Source organism: Rhincodon typus, chromosome 18, assembly GCF_021869965.1.
Source record: "Rhincodon typus isolate 14 chromosome 18, sRhiTyp1.1, whole genome shotgun sequence".
NCBI classification, from domain to species: Eukaryota; Metazoa; Chordata; class Chondrichthyes; order Orectolobiformes; family Rhincodontidae; genus Rhincodon; species Rhincodon typus.
Genome location: NC_063349.1, coordinates 953,715 through 967,029, shown reverse-complemented (window position 1 = coordinate 967,029; position 13,315 = coordinate 953,715). Strand labels below are relative to the sequence as shown.

Genomic DNA, 13,315 nt, shown 5'->3' with positions numbered 1-13,315 from the left:
TCATATCTAGTCATCTAATTAGAAGCTGTCAACTCATTTGGATCCAGAATTGGGGGCATTCCTGAGGAAGAAAAGGTACTTCCATGTGTGATGGTTTGTGCATATGCATGACGTGGCAGTGCGCCTGAATGATATGTGCTTGTTTGTGAGTTGTGTGGGTGCGTTCTCACGTTTGCATCAGTTAGGAGCTTGATACAACTCACTACCTGAGGAATAATGTTTAGTCATTTGATTAAGCAGCAGGACTGGAATATAATTGAAAGTGTCAACTCGTTTATATATAAAATAATGGGAGTGAGTAACAGATTGGAATCTAATTGAGGGATTCGAGTGCGGGGGTATATATAGAATAACAGATATCTGGGAGTGAGGTGGTCAGCCACTTTACATATAGAACTACATACCTGGTAGTGAGTTACAGACTGGAATCTAATTGAGAGTTTTGGGATGGTTTATATATAGAAAAACATACCAGGGAGTGAGTAACACATAGACTATTAGGTACCTGGGAGTGTAACAGACTGGAATCTAATTGAGGGGCTCAGAGGGATTTAGATATCAAATAACAGATACTGGGATTAGGTTACAGATTGAAATCTAATCGAGGGGTTCAGGGAGGATTATATATCAAATAATAAAGGCCTTAGGAGTGAGTTACAGACTGGAATCTAATCAAGGGGTTGGGGGGGTGCGAAATTAGTTTATATATCAGATAACAGATACCTGGGAGTGAGTAGCAAGCTGAAATCTAATTGAGGGGTTCAACTGGTTTATGTATAGAATGGCATACCTGGGCGTGAGTTACAGACTGGAATCTGATCAAGGGGTTCAGGTTGGTTTATATATAGAATTACAGATATCCTGGAGTGAGTAACAAGCTGAAATCTAAGAGATGGTTTGGAGTGGCTTATATATAGAACAACAGATAGCAGGGAGTGAGTAACAAACTGTAATCTAATCAAGGGGTTCGGGGTGGTTTTTGTATAGAATAACAGATACCAGCTACTGAGTGAGAGGCTGAAATCTAATTGAGAGGTTCAGGATGGGTTCATGTAGAATAAAAGATACCAGGGAGTGAGTAACAGACTGAAATCTAATCAAAGGGTTCAGAAAGAGAGGTGGCTTATATATAGAATGATAGATACCCAGGAGTGCGTAACAGACTGACATCAGACTGAAGAGTTCAGCTGGTTAAAAGTAGAATAACGGATACCTGGGAATGAGTTGCAACCTGGAATCTAATCGAGTGGTTCGGGGTGTTTATATGTAGAACAGCAGGTACCCAGGACAACGACAGAAATGCTGGAGAAACTCAGCAGGTCTGGCAGCATCTGTGGTGAGAAAGCAGAGTTAACATTTTGAGTCCATTGACCCTTCTTCAGAACTGATAGTAGCTAGGAAATGGTCAAATTTATGCTGATAACAGGGAATGTGAGAGAAAACAAATGAGCAGATAGGTGGAGACAGAGCCCGGAGAGAATGGAAGTTAGCCAAATAAAGCGATTGTTGATAGTAAGCAATGAAGGAGAAGCGTTGATAATGGAGACTATGAGTAGTGAAAATGAGTTGACTGTGCTGAAAGCAGACTGTGTCATGGCAGGGCCCAGGGTGTGCAAGTGGGAAAAGGACATGGAATGAAGGTGTTGAGATTCTAAAATTATTGAACTTGATTTTGAGTCCTGAAGAGTGCAGGGTCCCCAATGACGTGTTGTTCTTCAAGAAAACTGAAAGAACTACTGATGCTGTAAATCAGGAACAAAAACAGAAGTTGCTGGAAAAGCTCAGCAGGTCTGGCAGCATCTGTGGAGGAAAAAGTCAGTGTTGATGTTTCAGGTCCAGTGACCCTTCCTCGGAACTAATGGTAGCTGGGAAAATGTTGGTTTATATGCAGAAAATAGGGAGGGGGGTGGATTTGGGAGTAAATGATAGGATAGAGCCTGAAGAGAGAGAAAAGCAGTTGGATAGACAAAGGTGTTGATAACGATCTGGCTAGGAGGGTGTTGTTCTTTTCCGCTTGGAGACTCTGCAGCCCCCCGGACTTAATATCGAGTTCAATAATTTTAGGGCCTAAACTCTCGCATGTCCTAGCCCCTACACCACACACCAAACCTTGTTATGACATAGTCTGCCACCACACACTACCTATTGTTAGTAACTAACAGTTGCCATTAACAACTATTCACCCTCCTAGCCAGATCGTTATCAACTCCTTTGTCTATCCAACTGCTCTTCTCTCTCTTCAGGCTCTATCCTATCGTTTACTCCCTACCCCATCCCTCTCCCTATTTTCTGAATATAAACCAACATTTTCCTAGCTACCATTAGTTCTGAGGAAGGGTCACCGGACCCGAAACACTAGCTCTGATTTTTTTTTCTCCACAGATGCTGCCAGACCTGCTGAGCTTTTCCAGCAACTTCTGTTTTTGTTGCTGTTCTTCCAGCTTGTGCTGAGCCTCACTGCAGCACTGCAGTGAGCCCCAGACAGAAATGTTGGCCATGGAATTCGGTGGTGTGTTGCAGTGGCAGGCAACAGGAAACTCAGGGTAATTTTTACAGACAGAACATAGGTCCTCCACAAAGCGATCACCCAGTCTGCGTTTCATCTCCCCAGTGAAGAGGAGAGCACATTGTGAGCTGCGAATACAGTAGACTGAATTGAATGAAGTGCAGGTAGATCGCTGCCTTACCTGGTGGGTGTACCTGGAGCCTTGGATTGTGAGGACGGAGTAAGTAAATGGCCGAGTGTTGTACCTTCTATGATTGCATGGGAAGGTGCCATGGAAAGGTGTTGAGAGTGGAGGAGGAGTGGGCCATCTGTCCCAGACGGAATGGTCCCTGGGGAATGCTGACAACAGAGGAGAGGGAGAATGTTTGTCTGGTGCTTTGAAGTAGCAGTGCTAATCACTGAGCCACCGTGCCGCTCACTTACTCCCAAAATTACCTGGACTATGTATTCTTTCACTTTGCTTCCCATAAGGACTCCATTCCATTCTCCCAGTTTTTCTGTTTCTGTTGCATCCATTCTGATGGTTCCACCTTCTACAGGTGAGAGGATATATAATCCAGGTAACTGGGAGTTGGGGTTGTAGTGGATATCCATGGCCAGCCAGCGTCCATGGGGGCAGCATCAGAAATATCCACTTTTAGAACACAAGAACATAAGAACTAGGAGCAGGAGTAGGCCGTCTGGCCCTTCTAGCCTGCTCCGCCATTCAATAAGATCATGGCTGATCCTTTCGTGGACTCAGATCCACTTACCCGCGTTCTCACCGTATCCCTTAATTCCTTTATTGTTCAAAAAAAATCTACCTTTTTTTTAAAAACGTTTACTAAAGTAGCGTCAACTACTTCACTGGGCAAGGAATTCCATAGATTAACAACCCTCTGGGTGAAGAAATTCTATCTCACTTCAGTCCTAAATCTGCTCCCTCTAATCTTGAGGCTATGCCCTCTTGTCCTAGCTTCACCTGCCAGTGGAAACATCCTCTCTACTTCTATCTTATCTATTCCCTTCATAATTTTATATGTTTCTATAATTCAATCTTCTGAATTTCAATGAATATAATCCCAATCTACTCAGTCTCTCCTCATAAACCAACCCCCTCAACTCCGGAATCAACCTAGTGAACCTCCTTTGCACCCCCTCCAGTGCCAGTACATCCTTTCTCTAGTAAGGAGACCAAAACTGCACACAGTACTCCAGGTGTGGTCTCACCAGCACCTTGTACAGCTGCAACATAACCTTTCTGCTTTTAATTTCAATCCCTTTAGCAATGAAGGACAAAATTCCATTTGCCTTCCTAATTACTTGTTGTACCTGCAGACCTACCTTCTGTGATTCATACACAAGGACACCCAGGTCCCTCTGCATAGCAGCATGTTGCAACTTTTTACCATTTATATAATAATCCTTTTTACTATTACTCCTACCAAAATGTATGACTTCACATTTATTTACATTGTATTCCATCTGCCAGACCTTTGCCCACTCACTCAATGTAGCGGAGGATTCCCCACCACAGTTGTTGAGCCCTTAGCCATGTCCGACCCATTTCCCATACGACTGCCCTCCCCCCTTCTCTCTCCTCCCATAACACCAATAGGGTCCCCAGTCCTCACTTACCATCCCACCAACATTCACATTCAAAGGATCATAAGCCACTGTTTCTGCTACCTCCAGCAGAATGCCACCAACAGACGCACATTCCCCTCGCCTCTGTTGTCAGCATTTCACAGGGACTGTTGCTCCTCAAGACACTCTGTTCCACTCCTTCTCCACTCCCAACATCTCCTCACACTCCCACAGCACCTTCCCATGCAATCATAGAAGGTACAACACTTGGCCATTTATTTAACCCTCCTTTACTATCCAAGGCTCCAGACACACGTTCCAGATGAAGCAGCAATTTACCTGCACTTCACTCAATCCAATGTACTCTATTCATAGCTCACAATGTGCTGCACTCTTCACTGGGGAGACGAAACACAGACATGGTGATCACTTTGTACAGCACCTACGTTCTGTCTATAAAAATGACCCGGAGTTTCCAGTTGCCTGCCACTACAACACACCACCGAGTTCCCAGGCCAACATTTCTGTCTTGGGCCCGCTACAGTGCTCCAGTGAATCTCAGCAGAAGCTGGAAGAACAGTATGTCATTTTCCACTTGGGAACCCTGCAGTCTTCGGGACTCAAATTCGAGTTCAATAATTTTAGAATCCGAAAAACTTCATTCCATGTCCTTTTCACACTTGCACACCCCAGGCCCTGTCATGATGCAGGCTGCTGTCAGCACAGTCAACCCATTTTCACCTGCTCATAGTCTCCATTATTAACATTTCTCCTTCCCTGGCTTACTATCAACCATCCCTTTATCTGCCTAATTTCCATTCTCTCTCTGAGCTCCGTCTCCACCTATCTGCTCATTCCTTTGCCTTCACATCCCCTGTTATCAGCATAAATTCCACCATTTCCTCACTACAATCAGTTCTGAAAAAGAGTCACTGGATTCAAAATGTTAACCCTGCTTTCTCTCCACAGATATTGCCAGACCTGCTGTGTTTCTTCAGCATTTCTGTTGATGTCCTGGGTATCTGTAATTCTACATATAAACACCCCGAACCACTCAATTAGGCTCTAGGCCGCAATTCACTCTCGGATATGTCATTCTATACATAAACCTGCCAAATCCCTCAATTAGATTTCAGCCTGCTACTCACTCCCAGGTATCTGTTATTTTACATTTAACCAGCCAAACTCTTTGATCAGATTCCAGTCTGTTACCCATGATCTGGTATCTGTTATTCTATATAAATCCAGCATTCACAGTTCTTTGTTTTATTTTAGCAGATATCCAGGATTCAGTTACAGACTAGCATATAATAAAAGGTTTCAGGGTGGCTGATATCTAAAATAACAGATGCCTGGGTGTGAATTACAAGCCAAACTCTAATTGAGAGGTTCAGGTGTTTATATATAGGGTAACAGGTTCCTGGGAATGAAGTACAGACCGGAATCTTATTGAGTCGTTTGGGGGGTTCATATACAGAGTAACAGATTTCTGGGAGTAGTCCAGAATCTATCTCATGAGTTTGAGGTTTAAATATAGAATCATTGATATTGAAAAGTGGGTTACAGGTTAATATTTAGAAAGGGGTTCAGGAATCTTACATGTAGAATAACAGATACCCAGAAGTGATCTTGCAGTTAGAATTTAATTGAGAAATTTAGGGTTGATAAATAAAATAACAGTTACTTGGAGTAAGTTACAGGTTGGAATCTCACCAAGGGATTCAGAGTGGTTTATAAAGAGAAAAAGAGCTTGTTATTGAAAACTGGAGTCTCATAGAGATGCTGAGAGGATTAATCGGGGCGACCAGAGGATTGAACTGATATAGTGGAGTTGTTTGCTAAATGTCTGTCTAATGGCCGCACTGAATGATGACCTAGAGCTCAGTGAGATCAGCGTGTTGTACTGTGCCATGTTTTTGGAGTGCAGGCTTGTTGCTGTGTTGGAGTGAGCGCCCTAGATACAAGCGGTGTGTTCTTTTCAGTGTTTGTGGATAACACATTCCCTCAACTTCTGCATGTATGGCACTATGTGTTATGGGCCCTGATTTTCAATGTGCTTGCCAACAGGAATGGGAAAAAAAGATGACCCTCGACTGATGCAGGAATGGTTTAAACTGGTGCAGGAGAAGAACAGCCTGGTCCGCTATGAGTCTGAGTTGATGATCTTGTGAGTATTGATTGTGCTTTCTGCATAATTCCAAACAGAATGCAATTCTTTCCAGAGATAGTAGGAACTGCAGATGCTGGAGAATCCGAGACAACAAGGTGCAGGGCTGGATGAACACAGCAGGCCAAGCAGCATCACAGGAGCAGAAAGGCTGACGTTTCAGGCCTAGACTCTTCATCAGAAAAGGGATAGGGGAAGGGGGTTCTGAAATAAATAGGGAGAGAGTGGGAGGTGGATAGAAGACAGATAGAGGAGAGGATAGGTGGAGAGGAAACAAACAGGTCGAAGAGGCGGGGATGGAGCCATAAAGGTGAGTGTAGATGGGGAGTTAGGGAGGGATAGGTCAGTCCAGGGAGGACGGACAGGTCAAGGGGGCGGGATGAGGTTAGTCGGTAGGAGATGAGGGTGCGGCTTGAGGTGGGAGGAGGGGATAGGTGGGAGGAAGAACAGGGTAGGGAGGCGGGGACGAGCTGGACTGGTTTTGGGATGTGGTAGGGGGAGGGGAGATTTTGAAGCTTGTGAAATCCACATTGATACCATTGAGCTGCAGGGTTCTCAAGCGGAATATGAGTTGCTGTTCCTGCAACCTTTGGGTGGCATCGTTGTGGCAGTGCAGGAGGCCCAGGATGGACATGTCGTCTGAGGAATGGGAGGGGGGGATTTCACAAGCTTCAAAATCTCCCCTCCCCCTACCGCATCCCAAAACCAGTCCAGCTCGTCCGCGCCTCCCTAACCTGTTCTTCCTCCCACCTATCTCCTCCTCCCACCTCAAGCCGCACCCCCATCTCCTACCGACTAACCTCATCCTGCCCCCCTGACCTGTCCGTCCTCCCTGGACTGACCTATCCCCTCCCTAACTCCCCACCTACACTCATCTTTACTGGCTCCATCCCCGCCTCTTCGACCTGTTTGTTTCCTCTCCACCTATCCTCTCCTCTATCCGTCTTCTATCCACCTCCCACTCTCTCCCTATTTATTTCAGAACCCCCTTCCCCTCCCCCTTTTCTGATGAAGGGTCTAGGCCCGAAACGTCAGCAATTCTTTCCACTTGTCCTTGGTGTTAACCTAGATAGGCTGTTTCTGGACTGTATCTACATGATGTCTTAGGCTGTGTTACGAGATGTGCCTTTGAGAAGAATTTGTTCTGTCATGTTTCTTTTGAAAGAAAGTATTGTAAATTTGGACCTGAGCTGTCTGCTCTGAGCCCAGCAATGTAGCTATTTTTTTTTAAGTTGGAACAATAGAAGCAGCATGAATGGGTGGGGTCAAGCTCCCATGGAACCTGGATTTTAGTTTTAGCTTTCAATAGCTGTTAGGGTTCGGAAGCTGCTTTACATCTCTCCTTGCAAAATGCTTGAGTTCTCTTTTTCTATGAGTTTTCTCTTGATGTTCTTTCCTCCTGGACTGGAGAATTGCATGTAAGACAACCTGTTTTACTGAATATGCCTTTGCCAAGGGTGTGTTTATGGATGTTACTATTTTGGAATAGTTGCTATTATAGTAGTTAAATAATCTATTATTATGTTAAGTTTTCCAATAGAGTTAAGTTATTCCAATTCTTCTTTCTTTTGTTTGTACTTTTAACTATAGTGTAAGAATAAAGTGTGTTTTGTTTCAAGCCCAATAGTTTGATTAATCAAATTGTATCCGGAACACAACGTCTCACACTTGTTTTTGAAAATAAGAAAAAGTTGGTGTCTAGACTCTCTTCTTAACATATTCTTGAAGGGGTTTGATCTGGTCCATAACAGCAGTCCCTCAGGATCAAGGATGCCTACCTTCCAGTCAGAAGCTGTGAGTCCTGAGCTAACTGAACAGTCCAATGCTGGATCCACACATCCTGCCAGAGGTGGCAGGATGGTGTTTGAGGGGAATTTTACACCTGTTCTCCATATGGGCCTGTCAGAGACACTGGAGATGGTTGCCTCCTTTCCAAATGCATCTTCTCCGAAGTGGATACTCTCAGGCATGCGGTTCCCGTGAGTGTATGGGGATGTTGCATTTCTTCAGGGAGGATTTGATGAAGTTCTTGATGGGTTTCATCTGCCATCCTAGTAACCACTCGTCATGATGGAGCTTCAAGTGGTGAATTTGGTTTCAAATTCATGTGTCATACGTGAGGGCAATGTGGCTCAGGCAAGGCAGCTGCTCGACTATGACCAGCATCTTAAATGGGGGGGTGTTGGCCTGAGAGAGAGCACTGATACTGGAGCGTCTGTCCTGAGAGAGAACACTGATACTGGAGCGTCTGTCCTGAGAGAGGGCACAGATACTGGAGCATCTGTCCTGAGAGAGGGCACAGATACTGGAGCATCTGTCCTAAGAGAGGGCTCAGATACTGGAGCATCTGTCCTGAGAGAGGGCAGTTATACTGTAGCATCTGTCCTGAGAGAGGGCACCGATACTGGAGCGTCTGTCCTAAGAGTGGGTGCTGATACAGGTGCGTCTGTCCTTAGAGAGGGTGCTGATACTGGAGCATCTATCCTATGAGAGAGCACTGAAACTGGAAGGTGTATCCTGAGAGAGGGCACTGATACTGGAGCGTCTATTCTGCCAGTGGAGTTGCATAGTTTTGTGGAGGCATCAATGGTGATATTTCTCAAGGGTTTAGAGGTGTCTGGTGTCAAAGTCTGCCAGTGAAGATGGTGACTAATTTCTGTGGGCAGCCTCATTTGAGGAGGACGCTCCATCATCTCCCTCAGTTGACAAAGCGAAGTCAAAGAAGGCCATGTATAAGCTACTGCTGCTCTCTGCATCTTCTGTAATTGTCTTACTGTGAAGATCATGTCCACTGTGCCCCTTGCTGGACCGAATCCACATAGCGGCTCTGATAGAAGCTCTTTGGAAGGAGGTGGTTAAGGAGAGTTCGTGAAGTCTTCCCTGTAACAGAGAGCAAGGAGAACTATCTGTAGTTGCCCAATTCTCTGAATGCACCTGACCCAAAATTATTCCTAGATTTCCTAATCACCTTACCCAGGGATTTCTGCCACAGAAATGATCCACATCCCAGGAACCTTCTGATATCACTATAATTTAGACGTTGGAGGAGGAAAGTGACCTCCAGTTATGCTACTTGTTATTTGTTAAAAGTCTGTCAAAGGTTTAAGCTAAAATATGTTCCAATCACTTGGATTTGGAATTTTTCAGACAATGCAGTATGTTGATGAATCTGCTGGACCTTTGCCTTGATATCGCCTACAACAATGTGGAGCCCTAGGCAGCTCTGCAGCTGTGGGTTTACTGAGGTTTTATACAGACTCAGTGGAGACTAAATGTTGATAGCTCCCAGAAATATGCATGAAGACTCAATGCAGGATTAACACAGAGCAGCAACCTCTAATGCACAGCAATACCATTCTGTGATTTAACATGACTTCAGTTGGTAGCCAGCACTAGATGTGTTGTTCAGTGGCTATCTGACTCAGTATGGAACCCAAAATTGTGAGGAACTAGCATGATTTAAACTTAAAATTAATTGTGCACCTCTTAAAGGAAGCTTGCATTATGGTTGGAGCAGCTGCTGGAAGCGACTGTGGAAGACACTCTGGTAAGGTAAAATAGTAATGATCCCATAACTGGGATAGCGCTAGATCCGTGATTAACAGATATCGCAGCAGAGGTCATTAGCTGTGAATGTGGAGAGGAGGACATGAGATCGCTATCTCCAGGGACCCTCCACTCTGAAGCCCATGGCCGTCAATGTCAGAAGCCAAGCTCCAAGAACCTGGATTCAGTGCTGCAAGAAGCTCAATGAGCTCACAAGAGTGGATTAGGTCAGTAAATGAACAGGAGGAGACCAATTCAATTCCGTTAGCATGCTTTCTCTCCATGATGCTGCCTGACCCACTGTGATCTCCAGCATTTTTGTTTTCAGTAATGCCTGAACTTATTCCACGTTTATTAAGATCATGGCTGACCTTGAAGCTAATACCATGGATTTGCGTGTCCGTCATATCCTATACTAGTTTTGATTTGAAAATTGACCTCAGATTTATACTTAACCATTGATCAAATATGAATTGCTGCCGACAGAATTGAGTTTCTTTTGTGTAAAAGTACTTCCTAATTTTTCATCCTATTGACCAGGGATAAGGTTGTGCCTGATTAATTCCTTGCTGTGTTCTCCAGCTAATCTGGCAATCTACCAAATCCAAATCAAAAACATATAAAAAGCCAAATTCAAATCTACCTTTCTCTATCTGTTCCTTGAAACCACTGTCCTCAATTCACTTACAGCTTCACTTCCAAAGATTCCCATCTGTCTGTACTCTGACCTTCCCTTCAGCAGAATGGTTCTGCTCACCCAAACTCTTATACCTCCCCTTAAAGTTCATTTAAACTGTCTCTCCCACACTTGCCATTTCCCTAACTACGGCCCTCTTCTCTACTGCTTTAACCTAAAAGACACAGACCTGAAGGGATATGGCAAGCCACACCTAAACTTGGCTGGACCACTATCATCTCCTGTTTTTGTCTTTAAAACTGCTCAATATTCTTGGATCATCCTGTCATACAAACATTATTCCTGGCTCCTTATTTAAGAAAGAATATAATTGCATTAGAAGCAGTTCAGAGTGGGTTCATGTGAGTGATTCCTGGAATGAAGGCTTTATCTGATGAGGAAAGGTTGGCTAGATTGGGCCTGTATCCATTACAATTTAGAAGAATAAGAGACATTCTTATTAAAATATGTAAGATCCTGAGGAGACTTGACAGAGTGGATATGAAAAGGAAGTTTTCTGTTAAGGGAGAAACTAGGGCTAGGGAACGCAGTTTAGAAATAAGGGATTCCCATTTAAGACACAGATGAAGAGAATATTTTCTTTCCCTGAGAGAGTTGTGAGTCTCTGGAACCCCAGAAAGCAGTAGTGGAAGAGTCATGGAATATTTTTAAGGTTGAGTTAAACAGATTCTTGTTTAACAAGAAAGTTGAAGAGTATAGGGAGCTGACAGGAAACTAATCAGATCAGCCTTGATCTCCTCAAATGGCAGAGCAGGCTTGAGGGGCTGAATGGCCTCCTGCTCCTTATATGTGTGTTCTCTACTGCAGACTGTATTCACCCACCCCCGTTTCCTCCAACTTCACCACCAAAGTTTGGAGAAAATTCTGAAGGAGAAAATTAATCTTCATTTAGAGAAACAAGCTTTCATCAGGAATAGTCAACATGACTTTGTCAGAGAGAGTCGTGAGTAACATTTTTCGAGGTGGTGATCAGGAGTGTAGATGAGGATAGCGCAGTAAGTGTAATTTATATGGATTTCAGTAAGGCCATGGAAAATTGATAAAGAAGGTAAAAGCTTGTAGGATCCAGGGTAACTGAGCAAGTTGTATCTAAAATTGGTTTAGTGACAGGAGACAGAGGGTGGCAGCAGAAGGCTGTTTGTGTGACTGGAGCCCAGTATGTGGCTTGTTTCTGATATTCATAAATAATGTAGATGAGAATGTGGCAGGGTGATAAGTAAATTTGTAAATTACACAAAGAGTGGCCAGATGTTTGTCAGTGAGGAGAAAGGTGTTCGGTTACAGGAAGATATAAACGATTGGTCAGACAGACATATCTGTGACAGATAGAATTAAATCCTGATAAATGTGAGGTAATGTAGTTTAGAAGAAGTAACCAGACAAGGGAGTACTCAGTAAATGGCTGGACACTAGGAAGCTCAGATGGACAGAGAAATCTTGGGGTGCATGTCGACAGATTCCTGAAGGTGGCAGGGCAAGTTATATAAAAGTAAGATGTTTGCATTTATCTGTCGAGAAATAGATTATAAGAGCAGGGAGGTCATGTTGCAGCTGTAAAGGACTTTGGTTAGATCACAGCTGGAATACCATGTGCAGTTCTGGTCACCACACAATAGGAAGGATGTGGTTGCACCAGAGAGGTACAAAGATTCACCAGGATGTTGCCTGCAATGAAGCAAAAATAAGGTGGGTGCAATCACTCTGATAGGATTATACTGTAGGCCCCACGACAGTCACCGAGACATTAAGAACAAATCTTGGCCAGATTATGGAGAGATGCAATAAAAACAGCGTGGTCATAGTGGGTGACTTTAATTTCCCCAATATTGACCCTAACCCTAGCCTCAGCCTCAACCCAAATGGCACGGTGGCTCAATGGTTAGCACTGCTGCCTCACAGCGCCAGGGATCTGGGTTCGATTCCACCCTCGGGCGACTGTCTGTGTGGAGTTTGCACATTTCTCCCCGTGTCTGCGTGGGTTTCCTCCGGGTGCTCTGGTTTCCTCCCATAATCCAAAAATGTTAGGTGGATTGGCCATGCTAAATTGCCCATAGTGTTCAGGGATGTGTAGATTAGGGGGATGGGTCTGGCTGTATCGGTGTGAACTTGTTGGGCTGAAGGGCCTGTTTCCATACTGTAGGGATTCTATGAAATGAAATTCTATCATTCTCTTCTATGAAATTGACTGGGCCTCCCTTAGAGCAAGAGGCTTAGACAAGGCAGAAGTGCATCCAAAAGGGTTTCTTGAAACAGTATGTGTCCAACTGGAGAAGGGGCTGTACTGGCTAGTGAGACTGGCCAGCTGTCTGACCTTTCAGTGGACGAGCATTTTGGAATCAGTGATCACAACTCCTTAAGTTTTAATAAAGCTATGAATAAGGATAAGTCAGGACCTTGTGGCAAGGTACTAAATTGGGGGGAGTGCAAATTACGTCAGTATTGGGAAGGAGCTGGGGAGTGCTAATGGGCTAGTTATTGAGCTAGTCCACATTTGACATGTGGGAGTTATTTAAAGACCTGCTGGGGAGAGTTCAGGACCAGCACGTTCCAGTAAGGAAGAAGGACAAGGATAACAAGTTAAGGGACCCTTGGATAACAAGGGAAGTTATAGAACATAGAACATTACAGCGCAGTACAGGCCCTTCGGCCCTCGATGTTATGCTGACCTGTGAAACCAATCTGAAGCCCATCTAAACTAAACTATTCCATTATCATCCATATGTTTATCCAATGACCATTTAAATGCCCTTAAAGTTGGCGAGTCTACTACATTTGCAGGCAGGGCATTCCACGCCGTTACTACTCTCTGAGTACAGAACCTACCTCTGACATC

At 44.2% G+C, this 13,315-nt stretch overlaps 1 protein-coding gene across 1 annotated transcript in view; it reads left to right on the top strand.

Annotated features, from left to right (window-relative positions):
* Window positions 1-13,315, top strand: part of mical3a (microtubule associated monooxygenase, calponin and LIM domain containing 3a) — a 385,628-nt gene that overhangs the window by 358,051 nt on the left and 14,262 nt on the right. The window contains exon 33 of the mRNA XM_048607801.1: window positions 6,140-6,239. Coding sequence (XP_048463758.1) covers window positions 6,140-6,239 — 100 coding nt within the window. The remainder of the gene's footprint in view (window positions 1-6,139; window positions 6,240-13,315) is intronic.